Raw genomic sequence first — 26,738 nt, forward strand, 5'->3', positions numbered from 1 at the left:
TCTGTAGCTGTGACAGATACCCTGACTGACAGCCACTTTGAGTAAGGGAGGATTTGTTTAGTGTACTAAGTACATGTTATGACTCATCATTGAGGGAAGTCGAGGCAGGAGCTTAAAAGCAGTTCTGCTCACTCACTCATATGGCATTACCTCTGACCAGAGAGGGAAGACACAGTTGTTTGTAGCAAATTAGATTAGAAATGATTTCCAAACAGTTCGAATATTCATGTACCTATCCACAAGTAATTCTGGATGCCAACAGTATGGGAAGACATGTATTTCTTTGATGATAGTTTCTAATCTTTAGTGAAGTCTCCTTCGTACTCCAGCACCTATCAATATGCCATACTAAAATCCTACAAGACTGTGTAAAATGCTAAATCTCGTGATCTAAAGCAAGACCTAATCCCAAGACTTTGTGTTTTCCAATACATTTTAAGGAGAAATTAGAATCAGTTTAGCTTTTATAATGGAACATAAGTATATTCTCTTCGCCGAGTGATGGTAATTCTCTGTGGAGAAAGGGAGTTGTTTTTGATCTTGTAGAGTACAGTTAGCAATCTATTTATAGAACGTGAGAATCAAATCCATTTTGCTGCCTGTCTTTTCAGCCTATAAACTAAGAATGACATTTATATTTTAAAATGTTGACAATATCGAAAGCATCATCTCTTGCGCATGTAAATATCACGTGAGACTTGTCATCTTTGCGTGATTTCACAGCAGCAGTCAGGTCATTATGCTGTGACAGCCAGCATTGGTGGCCTCTGCTGCTTGTCACTACGCAATCACAGTACCATTTTTGACTGCCACACATACTACTGTGTTATAGCATCTCGCTTTGGTTATCAGTTCACGCCTGCTGTGTCAAAGAAGAGAAAATGGATTTCAGGTGACTGACTTAGGTCCTGTGGACGATTGCGCTAATGATGTAGATGGCAGAATATTACGTCAGCTCTCTAGTTGGAAGCAACTAAAATGTCAGGCTGTGTTCCAGAAATACCTTTGAAGTGCTGGCTTGAGACTTTGGGGGTGTAGAAGATTTTGAAGGCAGATGTTGGGAGGACCGTTTCAGGAAACACGCTTTTAAAAGAACTAGATGGATGTGTTGGCTTGGAAGTAGATTAGGTTGGGTTTGATTGAAAGTATTCTTCAGAAGCTTCTAACTGCTCGGTTAACTAGGAACCAAATTGTGACCACCAGTGGACATGAAAAAGTAGACAGAAAGACGTCCACAAGGTCTCAACCTGACAGAAGAACTACAGAAAACTGAGGGAGCCTGGGAGCAGGAGGGAGGAGCAGGAGGCAGGAGCAGGAGGGAGGAGCAGGGGGTGCTCCTCCTCAGGGACGAGCACACCCATTGTTTGTCCAGTGCCAAGTAACATTCAATGGACGGAGTAGCTTATGTTTAGGCATATAATGTACACATGTCACTCTGCCACCCAGCTATGCATTAGTCCAACTAGACAGTGTTCAAGACTTACCTGTATGAAAAGATTCACAGCTCCAAACATCTGCTGTAGGGAACTTGTTAGAAGTCACATGGTGATGTCCTTTAGCATCAACTAGCACCATTTTATTTTTAAGAGCATTCTTGGACACAATTGTTAGGAAAGTATAAATGACCAATCAAATTATTTTATTTTTTACTTTTTACTTTCTTACATTAAATTTCAATACTATTATTTTAATTGTGACTCTGGATTCTTTTTTTTTTTTCCAGAAGGGAAGAAAGTTGTGCTGACTTAAATAGCATTTTCTAATACTACTTTAAATGTAATTGCAGCATCATAGGATTTTATGGAGGACTTTTGATGTCATGGCACAAATCTTTTACTTCATTTTTGAGATTATAATATCATTACATTTCTCTTCCCATTCATTACTGAGACCCAGGATTCGAACCCCTGTATCACCAGAAAAATGCAATCAATGCTTACAGATGTTAAAAACTTATGCACTTACAAGATAATGCACGTGAAAGTCAGGATTTTTTTCTTTTTGTAATCATTCCTATTACTACCTTCCAAGAATAATTCACAAAAAGTTTTATATATTATCTCAGAATATATAAATGTATTTTAAGTTATTTTGATATGAGTTAAGATTATATTTAGATATTCTTTTTCTTTTTTTTTTTTTTTTTCGGAGCTGGGGACCGAACCCAGGGCCTTGCGCTTGCTAGGCAAGCGCTCTACCACTGAGCTAAATCCCCAACCCCTAGATATTCTTTTTAAAAGATTGTTTATTTTTATTTTATGTGCATTGATGATTTGCTTATACATATGTCTGTGTGAGGTGTTGGATCCCCTCAAGCTAGAGTTTTCGACAGTTGTGAGCTGCTGTATGGGTCTGGGAATTGAACCTAGGTCCTTTACAAGAGCAGCCAGTGCTCTTAACTGTTGAGCTGTTTCTCTAGACTAGCCACTTAATACACATGAAATATGCTTTAAGTCGAAATAGAATGACATCACATTCCCCTTTCCTTTCCTCCTTCCAGCTCCTCCCTGCTACCTTCCGTTGAACCCCTACATAATATAATAGCTTCTTTTTCTTTATTATTGTTATATATGTTCATATGGTGACAGCAGATGGTTTTCTAAGGTCCGTGACCTCAGTTTGCTAGGGTTCTAGTACCAGCCATTGTTTTTCTCATGTTAGGTGGAATTTAAGCCCAACTGGACAGCTTTGATGCCACCCACATATGATTGTACCTCTTGCACTTCATGCATTTCTTGCTGTGCAGGTCATTGTCCTGGATCACAAGTGTTTCATCTTGTCGAGATTGCTTTCTGCCCATGGCAGCTTGCATAGTATGTTCTGGAACTATGGAAGCTAGCCTGCAGGAATAGGGCTTTCTGGTCAGATCCAGCTCTCACTGTCTGAGTCCTGTGCCTTAGTGTATGGTGTCTTCATCAGTACATGCCCGCTCTCACCCCAGGAAGGCCAATGGAGCACTACCCTGATAGCCTCTTGTTGGAGAAGTCACTTGGACTACACTAACCAACCATGAGAAAGGAGGTTTTCCCTACCAGGTAGTGCGTCTCTGTGGGTCTCCTGCTCTTGTGTAGATTGTTTTCAACTCAAGAGGCTTAACTCATTTTAAGATTGAAGTGTGTGTATGTGTAATTACTTCTATGTGTTGTGCATAATGGTAAGTAAATATAAAATAATACGATCTTTGAGACTGTTATTAAACAACCTCGGTGTTATTTGGCCCTCACCTGACCTTTTCCTTCTGTGTTGACTTCCCTCACTCTCCCAGTTGGAGTCCCCTCCTTCTTATTCTCTTTCACTGAGGTCCTGCTCTTTGCCTCCCTTCCCTCCACCTGTGGTCCCTTTGTACTGGACTGGCTTCTGTGGTTACTCCATGTCATATACTCACATCCGGGGATTTGGAGCTAGGAACATGTACTGTTTGTCTGTCTTTGTCACTCAGTATAACCTTTTCTAGACTCTGTTGACGTACACATTTCATTTTTCATTATAGCTGGATAGTATTCCTGTGTGTGTGTGTGTGTGTGTGTGTGTGTGTGTGTGTGTGTGTGTGTGTGTGTGAAATCGAATTTGCATTATCCACGTGTTGGTTGTTTTCATCTCCCGGCTTTTGCGTGTAGCAGCTGTGAACATTGTGAACAAGTATGTCTGTAGTGTGATGCCAAGTCCTTTGGGCATAGGCCAAGGAGTGGTATAGCTGGGTCATGGGGTAGCTTCCTGTTGGGCTTTCGGAGGCTTTCCCTGTGATTTGCAGAGTGGCTGTACTAGTTTGCGTTCCACCAAAGGTGAGGGAGGGTTCTGACGCCTTTGCTCTCAGCTGTTTTGTCGTTCCTAGCTGTTCTGATTGGGCTGACGTGAAGTCTCAAAGGTGCTTCAATTCACAGTTCCCTAATTGCTGTGAATAATGGATACTTTTTAGGTATTTTTAGCCACTTTTATTTCTTTTATTAATCACTCTCTTTTTAGAGCTACTGATTGTTTTTAAAGTTTTTGTTTGTTTGTTTGTTTTTAAAACTGGGTCACTTATTTCCTTAATTGTGATTTTGAGTTCTCTGTATATTCTGGATGTTGCGTGTTGCTGGCAAAGACTCTCTTCCTTAGCTTCGCAGAGGCATTTGAGTTTATGAGGTCCCGCTGGCCAGTTGCTGCCCGTAACTCCTTGGCCAGTGGATTAGCATTTAGGAAGTCCTTTGCTGCGCCGGTGTCTTGTTGGATGCACCACAAGCTTAGTGTTTTAGGTTAGGTTCTCGGTCCTCGTGAACCTAACTTCTGTGCAGAGTGGTAAACACGGGTTGAATTCTATTCCTCTGCACATGGACGGTCAGTTTTCCCAGAGCCTTTTGTTGCAGATGCTGCATTTCCTCCAGTGCATTTTTTTTGTGTGCCTTTTTCATCAGATGGCTGTAGTTACAAGTTCTCATTTTTGGCATTTCTGTTCTACTCTATTGGTCTGCACGGCTGTTTTTATGTCAGTACTGTGTTGTTTTTATTACTATAGATCTATAATACATCTGAAGTCTGGAATGGAAACCCCCAGGGTTCTTCACTTTTGCCCAGAATTGCTTTGGTATCGTGCGTCTTCTCAGCTGCCATATTGATTTTCAGATTCCTTTCTCTGTCTGTGAGGAAAGCTGTGTGTTTACATTGCGATTGCATTTAACCTGTAAATTGCTTTTGGTAGGGCGTTCGCTTTCACAAAACACTGACCCTGAGCGTGAGCTGCCCTTCCAATTGCTGCTCTTCCTCAATGTCTTACTGAGAGGTCGGAACGTTTCCCATGGCGGTCTTTCTTCTCTGTGTCCAGGTTTATTTTAAGGTGCTGTGGCTGGGGATGCTGCTGTACATTGGAATGCTCCCATGGCCTTAGGAAAGTTGCTGTTGACACACAGAAAAGCTTTTGATGGTTTATTTGTTTTTAAGTTTATTTTGTACCTGTCACTTTGCTGAAGTTGTTGATTATTTCTAGACTTTTTTTGATGTAATTTTTCTGGATCTCTTAAGTATAATATCATATCATCCCTGCAATAGGGATAATTCTTCTCTTTCTTTCCTTTTGTATCCCTTTAATTTCCTTCTCTCCAGCACCTGCTTCAAGTGCCACTTTGGGAAGAAGTGGGTAAGTGGCCATCTTGGCTTCACTTTGGTAGTTTGGAGAAACTGAAGTCATCCACTGTGCTTAGGTTCTCCATGTGAATAGGTTACAGATTTTAAAAGTACCCTCTTAGAACGTTCGGAATCCTTTGGGTCTGTTGCAATGTTTCCCTGTTCATTTCGGATTCTTTCATTGATTCCCTGCCTTCTCTTCCTTGTTTTTATTTTATTAAGCTCTGCTTTGATTTTTACAGTTTTCGCTGTCCACTGGGCTTAGGTTTTTCCACATTCTGATTTGCAGCATAGAGTCACTCATTTGTGCTCCTCTAACCTATTAATTCGGACACCGAGATGCAGACCTCCCCTTAGATCTGCTTCTCATGTGTCCCAGGGGCTGTTTTATTCTGCTTTTATTTCCATTTAGTTTCAGGAATATTTTTGCTTTTCTTTTGATCTGTTTCTTCATTTAGTGATGAGTTGTTTAATCTCCATGATTTGTATACTCACTAGAGATTTGTTTGATGTTGATTTTAAGTTTTATTGGAGAATGGTTGAATGTGATACATGGACTTATTTCAGGTTTTTTTTGTGTTTGTTAAGGTTTGATTTGTGTTTTAACATGGGTTTATTACAGAGAAACTATCACACACTGCTAAGTGGAATGTATATCTTTATGGCATTCAGGTGGAATAGTATGTAGGTGTCTGTTAGGTATGTGGGTATCCATTTGATTTAAGATGCCATTGAATTCTGAACTTTCTATTTTTAAGATCCCATCTAAGAGAGAAAGTGGGAGTATTGAATTGCTATTATTGGGTTTGTGTTAATCTGTGCACTTAATTCCATTAGTATGATTTTTTATGAAATTGTATATGTCAAAGTTTATGCGCATGAGTGTAGTATTGTCATGTTTTCCTGATTAATTGATCCAGTGATTAGAACGAGTTGCCTTCTCTGTTTCCTGACTAGTTACAGTGTGAAGTCTAGTTTGTCAGATATTAGAATGACAGTGCATGCTTTCTTCTTGATCTCATCTGCCTTCTTTGCACTTTAAGGTCGTGCCGGATGGTTTCTAATTTTAATGTGTTGTTGACTGTATGTGGTAGCTATTGTATGAAACCTGTGGAAGTAATTTGTAATTTTGTTGCTTTGTTTTATAGCCTAAAATATGAGCTATTTTGGAAAAGTTATATATAGAAAACGTTCCCTATGCTAATGGAAAGAATGTACAATCTGCAGCTGTTGGATAGAATATTTTGTATATATTTGTTCAGTTCATTTGAAAATAATATAATGTAATTCCGTTTCTGTTTATTTTGGTCTCAATGAGCTATCTGTTGATGAAAAATGCTATTTAAGGAGCCATTATCACTTATTGAAGCCCAGGTTTCCTTTTATACTCTTTATGTAGGGTTTGTTTTATAAAATTGTGTGCCCAGATTTTCAGTGCATATATATTCATAATTGCTGTATTATCCTGCAGATTGTTTCCTTTGTAAATATATAGTGGTATTCTTTTTCTCCTCTGATCAGTTTGGGCTTAAATGTAATGTTTCTCGTATACAAGTGTAGTCTTTTTGCTGAGGATTCTGTGTGCTGGCTACATCATTTTCTCACTTTTAGTCCCTATATGTCTTTGTTGATAGGGTGAGTTTCTCATATGCAGCCAACTTGTGGTTCTTGCCTCATAATCCAGTTAGCTACTCCCCTGCCTTTTAATAGAGGAATCGGGGCCATTGTTTTTAGGATTATTAGCTAAAGGTAATACATGAGTCCCTCTTGACTTCCGGTGTTCTTTGTGGCTGTTTGGAACAGTCCATGTTCATTAGCTTTTATATTAGCAATCTTTCAGTTTTCATGGTTTTCTGAATTATGTAGCTACTGTATAATGCTGTTTTACTAGTGATGAATTCTTCCAATTTATGCTTATCTTGGAAAGTCTTTCTCCTTAGTTCTGTGGATTCTCTTGGCTGGCAGGTTATTTTCTTTTGGGGTTTGAAGTTCTTCATTGCACGTGTTCCTTCCTGGTGTTTAGAATCTCCTGAGAAGCTTACTACTATGATACTGGATCTGTGACTGGATTACTGGTGCTTCTTTTCTTCTTTTTATAACTTTTCCTGTCCTTGCATTGTTGTGTTCTTTACACCTTGACTGTCACATGCTCAGGAGAGGTTCATTGCCTAGTCATGTCTAGTGGAGGTTCTGAATGGCTCTTGCACAGGGATGTCTGTGTTTGAAGATTTGGGAAATTTTCCAATATTGTTTCACTGAATAGGTTTTCTTTTCATTTTTTTAAATTAATTTTTGAAAATCTCATGTTTGTATACAATGTATCTTGATCATGTCAGGCCCTCACCTTCCTTTTACCCTCTTGGATGAGCCTATCACATTATATTATTATTAATATTAAAAATACTTATTATCTTCTACATTTGTGTGTATAGATTCTAGAGATCAAAATGCGAGTCCTCAGGTATCCTGACCTCTTGAGCCCTCCTGCCGCCCCGTTCTGTGTACCTAGCTCTCTTGTCTTGTTTCTGTTATCTGAGTGTAGCAAGCACTGTGTCTTCAAGCCTGAGCAATCTGTCGTGACTTGATTCAGTGTACAGGTGAAGAGCATATGAGATTGTTATTTCTCTGAGCTTTTAGTTTCCAGTATGTCAGAGCTGTTCCTTTCAGTCCTTCATATCTTATGTAGTCGTCCTTAATTCAGTCAGCCGTTTATTTGTATCCTCTTTAAACTCCTCAGTCATTTTTAAAGTCAGGCTTTCGAATTCTTTGTCTAACATAAAGTGCACTTAGATATTTTTGGAGTCATCGACTAGGAAATTACAGACTTTGGGGGACTTATGTTGACCTGTTTTTCATGTTTTTTGTTTTTCTATGACTAGATTTATACATCTGTAGGGAAGTATAAATGTAAAGAATGCCTCTTATACTTTTCAATGTTTTTATTAGCATATATTATAATATTTATAAGTTTATTAGCATGCATCACAGTGGTGATATTTCATCATATATGAATATAATGTTGCAGAGAGCGGCCTAGAGAGATTGCAGTCTGGCCAGTTCTTCACTAGGCAGCAGTGTGTGTTCGGAAGGGCTGTGGGAACTCTCCACGTTAAATCCCTCACGGGTGCTATTTCTCTGATTATTTTTCTCTGCTGTTGCTTACACTCCATTTCTAGGAACAGGACTCCAGGCTCCCTCTAGTTGTGCCTCCTTGGGCTTGACTGTCAGCGGCAATCATTGTAGCCTTCATCTCTAGTATGCAGGAAGATTTAGCTGGGATTAGGCCATGGGTAGAGTCGCATACAGTTTTCTCAACTAGGACGGTGTGTGGCTCAGTGGCAGAGCACGCCCCAGAGTCTGAGGTGCTGGCCTCCGTCTCTGGTGATTTCCAGAGAGTAGAAAACAACCACAGTGGTGCGTAGGTTCACATCTGGTCTAGAAATAGCATATGAGCCAATTAGGGACAACCACTGCACTACCATTGAGAATGGACAAGGAAGGGGCCAAAGCAACACAGATTCTAAAATTTCCAATGTTAATAAAGCAAGGTGTGAAGTGGAAGAAGGAAACTGTGTCAATAATGGAAGATATGTCAAGGGTAAGGAAAACCAATAAAATAAAGAAAATTACATGAAAGCAGGAAAAGACTGAACAAAATGAACGTGTGTGAGAAGCTTTTGTTGTCAAGGGACTTGAACCAGAAGCTTCTAGATCAGTTAGTGACTGGAAACCAGTGGGCGTTGGATGGGGGTCGGCACAGCAGCCTTCTGTGGTGAGTTCTGGGGGAGGTCTAAGGGTGTGCTGTTGCAGTAGGGCTGTGTGTTCTCTCACCCCACAGGCCTGTTGTACCACATCTCCATCATCTAGAGAGTGGGCTAGGCGGAGGCACTCAGTCCTGAGACTCTACGTTGAGTATCAGAGGCATGGCAGATGTCTAAGATACGGTGTATTCCTGAATGCCTGGAGGAGGAGGGGAGGAAGAAAGGCCACTGATTTCCATCCTGGGTGGGCTGATGCAGGGATGGGGAGAGAATGGGCATGTAGCACCTTCTTGCCTTGGCGTCCACACTCAGACACATCCAACCAAGCTCAAGCACACAGTTACTGTCCCTCCTTTTGAGGACATCAGACTACTGTTCCCGCCAAGGGTCTCACTCCTTGTTGTTTACACCTTTTATGACAGAATCTCTCTACCATTTTACTGCTGTGACTCGTGGCATCTCCCACCTTGTCCCCGCCACAATGGCAGAGTGGCTCCAGGAGCTCTGACTTTCGATTGTCCTAAGTTTGGTTCCTAAGGTTAGAGCCTTTCCCAGTGGCACCTCATTGAGAGAAGGTGCGCTGTGCAGAAGGCTTCTTCTACAATGCTCTCCTGTCACACTGGACTCACTGAGACAGCTTAGATTCTTGACTGCCTTTAAGTCTTGTGGGAAATGCGGGTTTCCACGGTGTTGCTTGTAAGGGTTTGGGTTCTCTTAACTTCCTCTGCTGGGCGTCTCTGGTGGGGACTGGGGAATGCTTTGTACTTCTGAACTTCCTTCTTTGTGACGCTTGGACACTGCATCTCTTCTCTCCTTGAAATACGATGTCTTCATTCCTGCCCAGATGCCGTTCACTCGGTCACTTGAGGGGTGCTCTTCCACCATTTGACCTGCAACTCTCTGTTTTTCCTTGATGAACCTTGCTTGTTTTTTTGTTCCTACTTTTATAATAGATTCCCTTCTAAGAGGTTTTCCACAGTAATAGGGCTTTTGCTTATAATTTGTACTGTAAAATTTTTTACTTTTAACTTTGTCTCTTTTACATTACACAAAACTAAATTCTGTAGAGTGCGGTAATTCGATGTTTCCTTTGTATCCTCTGAACTTCGTGTTGTTACTAGAGGGGTCTTGGCTGTCCTATGGCACGAAGTCTAGGTTCTTTGTGTTGTCACCAATGAACTAGAAAAGACATGGAGGAGGAGCTCTATTAAAAGTGAGAGTGGTGCCTGGTGCACATACCACACGATAAGAGCCATGTGGAGCAGTCTCGGGACTCAGGCGTCGGAGTTCGCTCTAAGAGCTCTGGTTTATGTTTGCAACCCATTGAGATGCTGATCAACCCTTTAGCAGGAGCTGCCTAAGGCATCTGCATGGCACATACTCACATTACAGATCATAACAGTAGCATAATTACAGTTTTGAAGTAGCAGTGGAAATAATGTTATGGTCAGGGTCACCACCTGAGGAACTGAATTAAAGGGTTGCAGCATTAGGAAGGTTGAGAACCAGTGCCCTGCAAGGAAGTGTCTGACCTGGATTTACCACAGGAGGCTAGGTAGTCATTGTCACCTTCCCGGGAAGGGGCAGACACTGCTTTCTCAGAGATGGCATTCCCCTTTGCCAGCCCTTCCTACTCAAACCTCCTTCATCTCCTTCATTGTCTTGCTTTGAAAGTAGGAAGATAATTTTAATATGATGTAATAGGTGTGTGCATGTGTGTGTGTGTGTGTGTGTGTGTGTGTGTGTGTGTGTTTATGGGAGAAATATTTCCAATAAGGACTGAGACTGTTTCATATAGCCTTTATATTAATTTTGTATGTTAAATTATCTTTGAATGTAATACAAAGAGTTAATCTCAGTATAATGTCTGAGGACAGAAGTAGCTTATCATCAGTTTAAACTGCCAAAGTAGTGGGTCTCACTTTCTTTTATTTAAATAAGTGTGATCTTTATCATAGAAGGTTGACACAAAGAGGAAATAAGGTAATATATGCAGAATGCATTGACCAACACTTAGCCTACTAAACTAAAGTTAACTTAGAGTACATATAAGGCATTACTTCTGTTTTCTCGACAAACTGTGCTAATGAAGCAGTTGTGATTCGGGGCCAGAGTTACAGATGAGAAAGCAGACAGTGTGAGCTGAAGCGTTTTCCAAGTCTTAGATGAACGGGCTAAGCCAGATGTAAATGCATGTTTATCTGCAAGCAGTGTGGTCTTTTCACAGAGCTCACTTCTTCCTAGGACATAACTGGTACCCCTTTGTGTCATCTTCTCATCTTCCCTGGAATCTTAACTTTTTCCCATTTTAAGAGGATTGGCGCTGTGTGTTTTTGCAAACCTTTAATCCTCAAGAGGCAGGCAGATGACTGAGATTGAGGCAAGTCTGTTCTACAGAGTGCGTTCTAGGACAGCCAGGGCTACACAGAGAAACCCTGTCTGCAAACAAACAAAGTAGGAATAAGGACTAAGAGTATGGACAAATACTTCCCAAGAGCACTGGCTTCCCCTGCCTAAAGCTTACAGCCTTTATTGGTACTGTGTACCTCACCCTACTCCACGGACTCCTGTATTACAAATGGTCTGTTTAGTTTCCTGGAATAATGGGATGTTTTCCATGTCATCCCATAGAAAGCCACACTTGTGTTTAGCATTTGAAACATGGCTAATGCAAGCAAGGAACTGAAATTTTACCGTAGAGTAGATACTGGCGGCTCTATGTTCTTTGGGTGCGCGCAAGTCAGCACCCTTCATGCATGAATTGATAATGGTCACCTTCTTTCAGGCTGAAGACTTTAGCAGAAGAGCTCACACAGACCCAGCAGATGCTTTTACACAAGGAGGCGGCGGTCCTGGAGCTAGAGAAGAGGATTGAGGAATCTTCTGAGACCTGCGCAAAGAAGTCTGAGTGAGTAACCGAGAAGCCTGAGAGAGAGAGAGAGAGCATAGCTTAGTGACCCACATCCACAGGAGTGCCTGCTGCATGCTAGTGTGGGCTTGGCTCTTCCAGAAATGGAAGTTTTCATGTTTAAACAATGGAAGCTCATAGGACTCTGGAAAACTCTCTCTGTAAAATGTGATGTCTAGCTAGACACAAGCTAGAGTCATCTGGAAATGTAATCAAACCCTTTCTTCCCCAAGTTGAATCAGTTCATGGTATTTCCTCACAGCATTAGACACCTTAGATGGATATGGTCTAGAAATATTGTCCTGTATTTCTAGATATAATGCCCTGACTACATGCCTTAATGTTTTAACAGTTTGAACTATTTCACAAAGAATCCTTTGTTAAAAACTGCCTTTGTTACCCAACATCTAGTTTTTAAATGAGACTTACTTTAAATCCATTTGTAAAAAGGGGGCAGAGAAGTATCTAGAAATTGGTTGATGTATTAAAAGGCAATCAATTAAACTAATTAGATCACACCAATCAGCTTTGCATATGAATCAGCTGCAGAGTTACTTGGCAATCTTTGCTTTCCTGGCATTTGTGTTGCTGATTCCTAACTTGACAATATCTTCCTGGGCCTTCAGATTTTACTTGTCCTAGTACATTTCTGTTGTCGTCGTCGTCATCGTCGTTGTTGTTGTTAGATGTGTGCACTTGCTCATGCATTCAGGTACAAGATTGTGTGTGTGTGTGTGTGTGTGTGTGTGTGTGTGTGTGTTTGTGTGTAGGGCAGAGTCCAGTGTCCCCTGTCTTCCTCAGTGGCTCTCCACCTTAGTTTTAGAGGCAGGACTCTTATTGGCTAGGACCTGATTTAACTAGACGGGGTAGCTAACAAACCTCAGGGATCCTCTTGTCTCCCTAGCAGTGGGGTTACAGGTATTTGTATGCCTGGCTTTAGAGTTTTACTTTTTTAACTTTAATTTATTCTTTAGTAATCATCCGGGTGAATGCAATGTGTTTAGATCATACTAACACTTGTTGCCTCTTCTCTGACTCCTTCCCACCACCTCAGGCCCTCTTGACTTCCTGTCTTTTCTCATTCTCCTCCTCTTCTTCCTCCTCCTCCTCCTCTCCTCTTCCTCTTCCTCTTCCTCTTATTCTCCCCCTCCCACCCACTCCCTCATAGCGCCTATATACACATAGGTGGAGGACACCACTCTGTGGAACACTGACAACCTACCACACTGCTGATGCCAGTCGACTTGCCTTTCCTCAGAGGCCATCAGTTGCCAGGATTTCCTTCTCTGTGCTGGCCTGTTGGATGGCTGGCTCTTGTGTTGTCAGGAGTGTCTAAAGCACACTGCTTTGCAGCAGTCTTTCCTCACCTCTGGCTCTCAACAGTGTTCTGGAAGCCTTGAGGAGGGAAGTGGGACTTACAGTCCCATAGGACTGAGCATTCCATACTCATGTTCTCTGCACTTTGGTCGCCAGTCCCTGAGTTAACCACCACCCACTGCGCACAGAGCCTTCCTTGGTGAGGAGGGAGAGGCGCCCTTCTCTAACCACTCGCATTTAGAAGGCATTCAGTTCTGGGCCTATTTAGCCAACTCAGTCCCAGCGCCTATGACCTTCTCAGCCACCGGTTCACAGTCTCAATGACGGTGCCAGGCATGAGCTTCATTCTGGAGGATAGGTCTTAAGTGCGATCAGAAACTTAACCACCCCACAGCATTCATGCTACTGTTGCACACATGGGTGCCTCTTGTCAGGCTGGTCATTATTAAAGTTTGTAAGGTCACAGTCTGTGCCACAATGTTGCTAGCTTCTCTCCCCGACACCCTGTATTATATTGCACTTTGAAGGCCAGGCAGCAGGAAGGAAGCTGCATTTCCCCACGGTCCATGATCAAAATATGCGGCATCGTTAGCAATAAAGTCATATTATCAAGTTTCAGTGGGCCACCAAGGGCAGGGGCAATGACCTGTTTCTGTGAGTGCTGGGGTTAAGTTCAGGACCTCATGCTTTGGTATAAGAAACTACAAGTTGAGACATCTTCCTAACCCTGTTCCCTCTCTCTGTCTTTCCCTTTCTGCCTCCCCCCCCCCCCCTTTCCCCCTCGCTCCACCCCCATCAGACTCCTTCACTGAACCCTTAGCCCATTACTTAGTTATTTTGGATATTGGAGTTCATTGGCTGACCAGTCAACTCCAGGAGCCCTGGCTCCCTGTCCCGCATGTAACTCTCTTTGGGTGCTTGGGATTGGAACGCGGGTTCTGATGTTTTCATGAATGGTACTTTAACAGCTGTGTCCTCTACTCATCCTGTGCACTAGGTTTTTACTGATAGTTGGTAGTGATGACTGGAAGTTACAACGTACATGTGGGCATGCTTTCTCTAGTCCTGACTACAGTGCATGCATGGGTTTCTTGTTCTCACACTCAAGGCCTGCTTTGGTTTTCAAGGCTCTCTGGGGTTGGTGATGTGTTAGATCTCTCTCATCTACACTTGCCATAACTTCTCAAATATTCTCTACTCCTGTCAACTTTCTGATCTCACTTTATTATAGTTAGCAGATGAACTTCTGTGTCACAGAAAAATCTAAAGCCTTGAATGGCTTTGTCCATATTTTGGGGAACTAGATACCTGAATTTCCTCACATTTCCCCTCACAGCCAACCCTAGTGCCCTTTACAGGAGAACGTAATTACTCCAAGCCTGCTTCTCAGGGACTTTTAACGGCCTGCCATCACTTCCCCAGAAAGTTTGTATGTTCTCTTACTTTTTCCTCCCAACTGGGTTCTTATGCTCATGTTTTAAGCATTGACTCCAAAACCACCAGTGTCCTGTCCCCTACCCCTGTCCCAGCCCTTGATCCTGCCCCCCCCCCCAGCCCCACCCCGCTGCCCATCTTTGAGGTGCTGGGTTGGGTGCGGTGCTCAGGGCTGCCTCCCGCACTGCTGTATGGTCGCTCAGCTGCTCAATTCCTCTTTTTTCTCCGCATTTCCTTCCGCTCACTCTCCGCCTTCTCGTCTCTGAGTCTGAGCTCATCCTAGTAGTACTTCTCAGTCATTTCCTGAATCATCTCGTCAGGTCACTTCCCGTGTAGGTAGCCTTTGCCCATTACCATAGAAGTAGGAATCTCAAAGATTATCAGGGGCCTGTATTTGGCAGCTGTCTCTCTGCGCCTCTTGTAATCGCATCTGACAGGTTTTCTTTGCTGGGTTTCATCTTTCCTGGTTGACGCTCCTCCGATTCTGGTTTTTCTTTGAAAATTTCACCACCTTGATTTCTCGGTGCTTCCTCACGCGTGCCTGAGGGTGTGTACCGTTAATGGCCCCAGAGTCTGGCTGCTCTGTAGAGCTGGGACGTTTGGCTGACCACAGCGGGCTCTAGCTGCTCAGCAGGGGGAGGTACTGGTAAATGCCGGCCCTGGAGCTCAGGCCCCCCAGGCAGGACACTCTGGGACAGAGATCCCCTTAGGGAGGGGTGGAGCTAGCCTCGGACTTCCGCTTCCTGCGGAAGCCTTAGAAGGGTTAGCACGGCCGGGTTTTCAGGGGTGAGTCCTAGTGAACCCCATCATGTAGCCTTTGTTACCCTAAGTGACATCGTTATTGTTAGCCTCAGGGTATAATATGAAAATTAAAATGTGAAGTCTGCTTACGTGACTAAACAGTTGCTGCTAACTCTTACTGATTCAGAAGTTGGTGGCTTGAACTTTGCCTTCATGTTTATGTCTTTTGCTAAACAAATGTTCTAAATAGGGCTTCATGATGACACATTTATATTTTTCCTTAATATTTCCTAGGCTTGTCATTAGATTCTACTTCCTATCTATCTATCTGTCTGTCTGTCTGTCTGTCTATCTATCTATCTATCTATCTATCTATCTGTCTGTCTGTCTGTCTGTCTATCTCTCCATCCATCTATCTACTCATCCATCCATATATCAAAATCTATCATTTATATGTAGATATGTCTACCTTTGTATCTAAATACATATATGTAATGATGATAATTTTTGCTCAGTTTGAAACATGAACTATAATTATGTTAAGGCCAGCTGTGGTCCTAAGTGTCCAGCCAGTGCCACATGATGAGTCTCTGTTGCTTTAAGGAAGCATCTTCGTTTCTGTAATATTTTATTACTTTCATTGTCTTTGTTACTTGAAAGTAATAAAATGATAAAATTACATTTATTCAAAACTACTAGAACCTTTTTTTGTATGTTCTTATTTTTAAATTACTTCTAAATAAATGAATCCTAATGGACTTTTACTTAATAGAATTATTTGCTTTATTAATATATGGTAGGGCCTTAAGTTAAATCTTTGGATTTAGATTGTGCCTCTAAATTGCTAATATTTACAGCTTCTGAAGGAAAATTGAAAAAGCGTATCCCCAGATTCGTAGGAACTAGGCTTGGCTGGTATGAAAGCGTGCACTTTATAGTTTTCGGTAGTTAATACTAGGACGTTTCTGAGATTCTTACTGTTGTTTTACCTCTTCTACAGCAATGCCATTGTGTTTGGTTAGTGCTGGCCCGACCCTGGCGTGTCCTGGTGTGTCGTCAGTGAGATCTTAATGGTGAAAGCCTGTTCTTCCTTTGCAAATGGTTACCAGTGGCAGCGGATAGCATCTTAGTTATGGAAGAGCCCTTGTCTTCCCCCTCTCTTCGGGGAATCCCCTTCTCCCTTGAATCTGTCTAGGCTCTGTGTCTGCTATCACAGTCTTATGAGTTTGTTCCTAAAAATACAGTTAACGGTTTTTGTTTGACTATTTGGTTAACATTTACTTTTGTAACAGTTACCCTTTATATATAATTTTATATTCCATTATTGCAAAGTTTATTTTCTTGTTCTGGACAGTTAACCTTTTTTGCTATTTTCTATGTGTTTTTCTGTTAGCCTTTATGTAAGACTATTGGTAACAGCTCTTTTAGAGTATTATTTTTAAGTATATCAAATACTTACCTACATGTGATAATGATCACCTTATGTGATCATTCTTTAAATGATCTTCTAGATGTATGTGGGAATATATTATGACATCCCAGCTGATATGTTCAGAATCATTTCTCGTGTTCTTGTCAAAGCCCTTGTGATTCTGTGGTATTTTGCTTTTGGTGTGTGTTAGAAAGGACCCCCTCCCCCCAATGGAGCTTAAAATGTGTGAGTAGATAGAATCTTCTCCAGAGTCTCCTGAATTTTTTCTCACAAAAATGATTGTCTTAAAAATTAACATTCTCTGAATGGATTTTCTGAGAAATGGAAGTGCCAATTTTTTGCAAAAAAAAAAAAAAAAAAAAAAGCAATTATCAACTAATACACAAGCCAGCATGAATTTACCAAGAAATCTGTACAGATTTTAAAAATAGGTCACAGATTACAGAGTGCTGATGACATACATGGTAATTATCACTTATTAAATTCTGATGTTTGGAGCAATCTGTCTTCTGGACATTTCTAGGTCTTCTACAGTGCTCTTAATCATAAGTTCTGTGCTCACTCCCACCCCAGCTTTACATCTTTCTCTGAAATTCCTGAACTACTATTGAGGGGACCACATTCTTACCCTGGTCACTGGAATTGTGCCCTGCTCAGTTACAGCAGAACTGAGTTCTCAAAACATCCCTCGTCGGTAGACATAGAAGGCAGCAGGTGCCTTTGGTCAGTCTTCTCTGTGTTGATTCAGGCTGTGATCTGATCCTGTTCAGAATGTTACCTCACCATCTAATGCTGGAGTGTCCTTCATTTGAGTCTGTTCTTTCTTATCTACCACAGCTCAGCACAGTGCATGGTACACTTCCTTTTGAAATAGTAGTACTACATACACATGGTAGAGACATTCTCGCCAGCACTGGTTTTCTCTCTGGTGGCCTTGCTATGGGAAAAGTAGTTTGGAATCCTATGGTGGGGAGCCTCAAGGGCCAACTCTTTGAAGAAGAGCTGGGAAACTCTGCTGTCTCCATGTTGGTCATAATAGAAAGATTTCTAGACGTACACTCACACCATCATGGTCAGGTCTGAGTCCTGTTAGTTATTCCTGTTTAAAACAGATCTCATAATGTACACATAGTTCAGTGTGTATACATTAAGGCTATCACCTAATTTTATTATTTTACCCCAGGAACATACCAATACCTTATTTAAGGAATTCTTGAGATGTTAATGTATTATTTTGTCATTTTTTTTTTCCAATCAGTTCAGGGCATATTCCTAACCCTAACTCCTGCTGTGGTAGATAGTTTATGTATAAAAGAAAGTGAGCGCTATAGACCATGATTTACATGAAAGTGTCTTGAGTGACTTCTTTTCATTTTATTAATTCAAGTATCCCGTATTCATTGTTATTAAAATCTGTTTTCATTATGATTCTGAGGAAGTGCTGTAGAGGAAAATGAAAACTTACCAAAGCAGAATCTACCCAGACACATGGACACATGATACACAGATACAGATGCACACACAGATACACACACAGATACACACACAGACACATGAGACACAGGTACAAACACATACACAGATGCACACACAAACACATGGACACATGATACACATATACAGATGCACACACAGACACATGGATGCATGATACACAGATACAGACACGTACACAGATGTACACACAGATGCATGGACACATGATACACATATACAGATGCACACACAGACACATGGACTCATGATACACAGATACAGACACATACACAGATGTACACACAGATGCATGGACACATAATACACATATACAGATGCACACACAGACACATGGACTCATGATACACAGATACAGACACATACACAGATGTACACACAGATGCATGGACACATGATACACATATACAGATGCACACACAGACACATGGACTCATGATACACAGATACAGATACACACACACACACATGTAACACAGACACATATAATAGACACACACAGATATACACATACACAGACTTTTTCATTAATGGTTTTACTTCTTGTTGAGGTGAAATAATGTATATTCATTTTTTTCTATTGTAGCATTGTGCTTCTTCTGGGCCAAAAGCAGGCACTTGAAGAGCTGAAACAGTCAGTCCAGCAATTGCGATGCACTGAGGCAAAGTGCGCAGCACAGAAAGAATTGCTGGAGCAAAAAGTACAGGAAAATGATGGGAAAGAGCCACCTCCTGTGGTGAATTACGAAGAAGATGCGCGGTCAGTCACATCTATGGTAAGCCAGGGAGCCGGCAGGCGCAAGCGTCTGGGTAATAAGTGAGCGTGAAACTAATCCTGGTTCGCTGTAACAAACTATTACTCTTGTTAACATGCAGGTCCTATTAAGCTTATTTGTAAATGCAGAATAGACTTACCTGTCAGTCACCTCAGGTCACCTGGAGGGCACTTCAGCAGCCACCCATAGAGTCAGAAGACAAAAAGCTCTTCTCTTGCCTTCAAAACTGAAAGGACAGACTGAAGTTGTTTTTATCCCTGGGAGACAGCAGGAAGGTAGGGTATCGTTTAAAGATAGAAATAAGAATAAGGCAAAAGCTCTTCACTGTTTCTTAAGAACCATGACATTTGTTTGCCTTAGGTTGATGGTGTTTATTTTTTCATAGTATAAAGTCTGATTTAGCTTAAATTTTTTTGATCCTTAATTTGTTCGGATTTATAACTTAAAATTTAACTGAATTTTAGTTTTGTTACCTGCCTGATGTTTAGTATATATCAGTAAATCTATCTGTCATCTGTCTGTCTGCCTATGTATCTACTAGCTATCCATCATCCACCCACCCACCCATCCATCCACCCATCCATCCACCCATCCATCCACCCATCCATCCATCCACCCATCCACCCATCCACTCATCCACCCATCCACTCACCCATCCACCCATCCACCCATCCACTCACCCGTCCACCCATCCACCCATCAATCCATCCATCCGCCCATCCATCCACCCACCCACCCATCCACCCATCCATCCATCCATCCATCCATCCACCCACCCATCCACTCATCCACCCACCCACCCATCCATCCACCCATCCATCCACCCATCCATCCACCCATCCATCCATCCACCCATCCACCCATCCACTCACCCATCCACCCATCCACTCACCCGTCCACCCATCCACCCATCCACCCATCCATCCACCCACCCACCCATCCACCCATCCATCCATCCATCCATCCATCCATCCACCCACCCATCCACTCATCCACCCACCCACCCATCCATCCACCCATCCATCCACCCATCCATCCACCCATCCATCCATCCACCCATCCACCCATCCACTCACCCATCCACCCATCCACTCACCCGTCCACCCATCCACCCATCAATCCATCCACCCACCCATCCACCCATCCATCCACCCATCCATCCACCCACCCATCCACTCATCCACCCACCCACCCATCCATCCACCCATCCATCCACCCATCCATCCACCCATCCATCCATCCACCCATCCACTCACCCATCCACCCATCCACTCACCCGTCCACCCATCCACCCATCCACCCATCCATCCACCCACCCACCCATCCACCCATCCATCCATCCATCCATCCATCCATCCATCCATCCATCCACCCACCCATCCACCCATCCATCCACCCACCCACCCATCCACCCATCAATCCACCCATCCATCCATCCACCCATCCATCCATCCATCCATCCATCCATCCATCCATCCATCCACTCACCCACCCATCCACCCATCCATCCACCCACCCACCCTCTGTGTACTTCATGTACCTGTCATTTGTGTTGGTTATTATTACTAAGTAGCAGTTTTGCTCCCTGGGACATTGGTAGAGTCTCTGGATATCCTAGATCTAGTACATAGAATGGCTCTTTATCTCACCAGTGAAATCTATTCAGGCAAAAATATAAGAAGTGCAGTGCTTAAAAATCCTGAGGGAGGGATGCTTTTCTGTTTTCTCTGGGCAGCTCAATGTACTCCATAGATGGAAGTATTATAATTGAAGAATTTATAGTTGACATTTTAATAATTTTCAATTTATGTACATGTAAATAATCAATATGTTGTATATTATATTATAAATATATTCTATAAATAATATAATAAATATGTATTAAAATAAAAATAGTATATTAAATAAATCCAAATGTCCTCATAGCCATATTTAGACCTGTAATAACATAGAAATGAATATGAAGTACTTGAATATTATAATCATAGCTGTTTTTGTATTAATTGCATTTTGCTGACACATCACTTTGCAAATTGTGCTTCATTCTCCAGTAGCAGCTGCCTGTCAGGAATCTGAGCACATACAGCAAAGGCCTGTGGGTCTCTCTCCTCTGTTTTATGCTTCTTGATTTCTATTGGACATGCATATTCTTTCAGAGCAGTTCCCATTATTTTTTTCACTTGGCTTTTAAAAACCTTGTATTTTTCCTTTGATTATGGTCCGTAATATTTATTTACCTGCATGTCAGTGTGGAATTGGAGCTTAATTCTCAGTGGTTTACAGTCCTATAAGCAGTTTTTAGTAATCGAATGTATAACTTATGTTGCTACTATCATGGTAGAATAAAGAGCAGTTACTCAAGTTGCCAGATAAAAACTACTCCCAATTGGTAGACGTTAAAGCCTGGCTTTTAAGAATTTGTGATTCTTTAGAGTTTAATTCTTAAGTCGTCAAAGATTTATCAACTCTATTGAATAAACAGTGTTTCATAGAAAATATATAATAAGGTATAAGAAAGCAAACTGCTCTTTTGACATCTTCACCCTCTTCTCTTACACTGTTTATATGATGATTTATAAGCAAGGATGTTACCTTGTTAATTTGAAGGAGTGCTGTCTGTTTTATTGTCTTCAATTTATTTTCAGTAATTGAAATAGTAATTATAAGTTATCTCTTATGTACACATTGAAACAATGCCTTAGTAAGTCTTTAATTAGCAATTAAATTTTGGGCACGTATGGTTGGTGGCACATACTTCTAAGTACACTCGAGTGGCTTGGCCTGGGTAGTGGCAAGTTTGAGACATCACAGGGAGCATGGGAACTCCATCTCAAACCAAACCAAAATGAAAAATTAGTAAGACTTTCACTGAAAAATTTGTCAGGTTTTCAAAAGGAATACTGTGTGTTATTTGTAGTTAAAAATAATAAAATAATATTTTATAAATTTTATAGGCCATTCTGCAAATTGATGTTAATGAAATGTTTTACTGTAAATTTGAAAGAAGGACTACATCTGATACTGAAGGAATTCAGTGAGAACATCTAAGAGGTCTTACTGTTAATTCTCCCCACTTGTATTCATGAAATTTTGCATCCTTTAACTTTTTCAATTAACATCTTCAGTATATATATATTTAGTTGAAAATAATAAAAATTATAATATTTAAATGTATTTTTTTCAAAATGACTACTGAAAAAGTGTTTTGTGAATAGCATTATGAAGTAAGTTAGAGTTTATATAAGGGAAAGGGCCGAGGGGTAATGGGGGAAGAGACAGTATCTCTGGTTTTCACTCACGTGCTCTTATCTGTCTGTCCTCTGTCTGTCTGTCATCGGTATCCGTCTACCTACCTCTATCTAACTATTTTATCTCTTAGCTATTTGTGTGTCTTATCTGTATCCGTGCATTCCCTCTCCCTCCCTCCTTCCTTCTCTCCCTGCCTCTCTTCCGTATCATAAGAGACAGTACAACAGATGGGTTCTACTCGGTAGGAAGGGGAGAAGAAGACAGCAAGTTCTTGATGAACTGGGGATTCATGTTGTATTGGGCATCCTTTCTAGCTCTAGAGATCAAAAGAATGTATCTTCTGAGTCAGGTTAGGCATGTAAACTCTGTAGTCTCCCCTTGTGTAGTTATCAACATCAGTGTTTCCTGATAACCGAGTAGGCATAAGCTGCTGGCTTTACTGTTTATTAAGCACTTTTTGTTAGTTGTTTATTAACTATTTTGTAATTGTAACAAAATAAGCTTCATTTTAGTATCTGTTGAACTGTGGAATTAAACTTCCCTTTAACACCAGAGTTATCTGTTTGCTTATTTTATGACAGTTTTGGACCAAATACGGTGATTTTTGATTAAAGCATTTCCTTGTGTGTCAGGTCTATGTCTAGACCTGATGGCAACCACAGAGTGATCCCCTTCTTCTAAAACATGCATAGCTCTCCTATAAGAGAACTGACTTCACCTTGACATTTCTGAAATTGACATTTTATCTAATCCCCTTTGCTAGACAGAAAGACAATATGTATTCGTCTTCTTTGCATAGCTGAGTGACTGTTCTTAGACAGCAGAGGTGATAAAATCCGTTCTGCTGCGTCTTCAGTCAGTAGCTAACTTTATAAAGCTGGCCTGTCAGATGACTCAGCTGTACCCTGTGTTGCAGTGTTCAGTTTTCAGTCTTATGCTAAGAGCACTGTCCTGAATTAATGAAAGAATTGCTGTGGTTTTGAGAGTTTTATATCATTATGAGGTATGTTTTCTTTCTTACAGTCACCAACTTAAGTTTTAATTTTGAGCCTTGTGCACCAAATATTGGTATAACGAGAAAAATACCAGACCAAGAATCAGAAGAGCTGAATAACTCTTTTGTGTCTGCCCTGTAATTACAGTGAGGCTCCTTAAACTTTATAAGCCTCCATTCTATTGAGGTAGTATGTCTTATGGGATATTTTTGATACTGTAAAGATAATAAGTATAATTTATTCTCTATATTGAAAACCCTGTGAAACAAATAGTTCTACTTTATTTTTTAGATAGTTACTTCTCACTTCATAGATACATTAGTCAGCATTTACTCACTGTAAGGATGATTGAATAGATTTATGAAGGATTACGCTATGTATTTCTGTTTGTTAAAGCAAGGCCTCATGTAATGCCTTTTAATAACACTACATGCATGTGGGCATGTACATGGGTCTCAGTGTTCCTTGTTTATTCAGTTTTCTTTCGCAGAAATAATTTTCCAGACGCACTATCTGTAAAATAGAAGCATGCATGTAAATTATATGCCTTCTGTTCTTTTCTTATATAAATGGAAGACCGTATAATTTGTCTGGTGTACCTTGCTTCTCCTTTATGAAATGAACCTCAAGTTTCATTTTATAATAGTGCATATACAGTGACTTATATGTACTCATTTAAAAGGTGGGTATTTATATCAGGCCAGATGTTGATTTTTTAACTTGACGTAGTCTAGAAAATTCTGAAAAGAGAATCTCAATGAATGTTGAGACAGTGTCTTCATTGGGTTAGCTGATGAGCATGTCCATGGAGAATTGTCTTAGACATTTGTTATGAAAAGATCCTGTCCACTGTGGGTGGCATTATTCCCTTGCAAGTGGTTCCTGAACCATGTGAGAGGGAAAGGATTGAGCCAAGCAAACAAGTGAGCATGTATACATTCATGTCTGCTTACTGTGGGTGTGGTGTGACCGCCCTCTGCTGCTATTGTGTCTCTTCTCCAATAATGAACTGAAAACTGGAATTGAGGGGAAATCCTTCCCCCAAAGTTGATTTCTATCAGGGTATTTTACCATAGTAACAGAGAAACTAAAACAGCCACCCAAAACAGAACTAGACCAGCTATTTTAGAGCTTTACAGTACATCCACAAGCAAAATACACATAATTTTTATTGTGCTTGTATTAGGACCTTTTCTGTCTCCTGAGAAGATACCCATACTGTGTGTGGGGGGGTGGGGGGGAGAGTTCGTCTTGGCAGGGGACACACGGGGAACATCTCTCCTTTGAATCATCACAGTTCTGTCAGGGTCTTTTTCTGTCACTGGTAGAGACATCCCAGAAGCCATTAAATATGGAGTATGTCTGGTGGTGAATTCTGTGGGAGAATATAGCAATTAGTGGGAGAATCAGGGTGTGAGTAATGTGTTTGTGTGGAGAGAAGTCAAGGAAGGCACCCCTGATAAAGCAACATCTGTCCAGAGAGCAGAGAGAACTGAGGAAAACAAGGCTGGGTAAGGGGACCATGATGAAGGCATTTGTAAGGGAGAGCTTCAGTTGTTTACAAGTTACTTTGGGTCACCTGACTTAGTCTTTCTAAATAGCCAGTTTCTGAAACATTGGTATTGGTAATTCATTGTCTCATACCTCTCTCTATTGGTTTCTTCTTAAAACACTAGGCATAAGTCAGGTCCCCACCCAGGACACTGAGTCAGCAGAATTATGAGCTGAAGTCAGGCCAGCCTGGGTTTCATAGCAAGAACTTTCTTAGATTTTAAAATTGAAATTGTAGAAGGAAGGAATATGTAGCAATAGGCACTGATTATGTTTGTGGTCTCAATTACAAGTATTAAAAGTTATTGAAAAGTTAACTCACAGGAGTAAGACTTCTGTTTTATGATTCAGTAAAATCTATCCTATAGCAACAATTTGTGATTTATCTGTTTAAGAAAATTCAGTGTACTGTTTGGGTCAAGTTGTAGGTCAAGAGATAAATTGTGATTTTAAGAAAATCTGTTGCTCAGTTGATACTAACTTGATGTTGTATTCCAAAGTTTTTATTGGAAAATATTTAATATGATAAAATGAAATGGAAAATATAGCCAATATTTTAGGACTTTGTCTGAGCTTTGATTATCAACTTGATAGAACCTGGGACAATCTAAGAGGAAAGCCAAGTCTTGAGGCTTTGCCTGGGTTAGATGGGCCCATGGGCGTGACTGTGGGCGTGCCTCTGGGGGATTGTCTTGATCATTGATGGATGTTGGTGGACTGACCACTAGGCCGGTAGGTAGGCTTGCACTAGATACAGAATCGAGCTGAACATGAGCCTGAGCCAGGGCTCCAGGCAGTGACTCAGTACCATTCCCGTCCCATTTCTGCTCAAGCGTCTGCTTCAGTTCCTGCCCTCATTTACCTCTGTAGTAGATTTTATCATGGAAGGATAGGCTTCCTCCCCCCCCCCCCCCACACACACATATGAAGTTGCTTTTGATCATAGTCTTAGTGTTACAGCAGCAAAAAGGAAAGTAGAAAATAACAAGAAATCTGAAATGTTATGATTTATTCTGGCATTCATGGGGTTAAGGAGTGCTATGAATGAGTATAGACAATCTCTCTATATATAGTTACTTAAATTTCTCAAAATTATATCTTGGTATTCAGATATAGCTTATGTTAACAGCTATTACAAATGTATAATTTTAATAAACCCTTAGCAGTGTTAGCTATTATAATCTACATATTTTGGTGTCATAAGCTGTTTATTGGTCATAAACCGTTCAGTACCTTTGGCATCGATCAGGCCCATGCAGATCAGAGGAGAATTGTTTGGTGACTTGTATCCTGCTCACTCATGCTTAGATGACTTAAGCTGAATTCAGGTCGTCATGAGACACTGAGATACATTTCTGTTTTGGCTTTATGTATAGTAGAATTATATAGACTTTATTTAACTGTAATCAATGTAGTTATTTTGTCTTGTTTTCAAGGCTTTATTCTTGCATTATATCTAATAAGATTAAGGAAGCCCGCCCGCATCTTGTGTGGTTTGATGATGTTTTTCTGTGTGCTGCAGGAGTATTAGCTGTTGTCTCCTGTGTGCTTGCGTCAGTGTGAGGAGAGCTTACTCAATAGGAAGATGCTTAGGCAGACCCCTCTGGTCGGAGTGAAAACCATGAGGCTTTCTGTATCCTGAAGAACTGTCAGCTTCTGCGGGTCTAGTTTGTGACGCAGACACCTCACCAGCGGCGTGACTCACTAACAGAGATTGGTGCCTGCACGTTTGCTAGCATTGGTGACAGCGTACAATTTAGAGGTCTCATTTTAATTTAGCGGTTGCTCATTACAATTTAGAAAGTTGCACTGTGGAATTAAACCATAATTGTTTCTATTTTGGAAGTCATACTATGCTTTTATGATGATGGGATAGTTAGTGCAAGTACTCAAGGCTCTGCCAGATGGGGAATAAAACAAGTCTGCTCTGCCTACATGAAGACACGCTCTGCCCTTTCCCTTTCTACAGGAATGTGAAAA

General features: G+C 41.1%; 1 protein-coding gene and 1 long non-coding RNA gene across 10 annotated transcripts in view; one reads left to right on the top strand and one right to left on the bottom strand.

Moving 5' to 3' along the window:
* Fer (FER tyrosine kinase) overlaps positions 1 to 26,738 on the top strand; it is a 308,103-nt gene that overhangs the window by 74,051 nt on the left and 207,314 nt on the right. For 4 of the 9 annotated variants that reach the window (XM_087565632.1, XM_087565634.1, NM_001395758.1 and 1 more), the window contains exons 8-9: positions 11,647 to 11,769; positions 18,774 to 18,963. In XM_087565632.1, coding sequence (XP_087421758.1) covers positions 11,647 to 11,769; positions 18,774 to 18,963 — 313 coding nt within the window. 9 annotated transcript variants of the gene reach the window in all.
* On the bottom strand, positions 8,025 to 11,751 carry LOC148003875 (uncharacterized). The gene is made up of 2 exons (XR_015629795.1): positions 11,556 to 11,751; positions 8,025 to 10,040 (listed from the first exon to the last, which is right to left on the bottom strand). It is a non-coding gene; the product is annotated as an uncharacterized LOC148003875 (long non-coding RNA).

Source organism: Rattus norvegicus, chromosome 9 (assembly GCF_021556685.1).
Source record: "Rattus norvegicus strain SHRSP/BbbUtx chromosome 9, alternate assembly SHRSP_T2T, whole genome shotgun sequence".
NCBI lineage: Eukaryota > Metazoa > Chordata > Mammalia > Rodentia > Muridae > Rattus > Rattus norvegicus.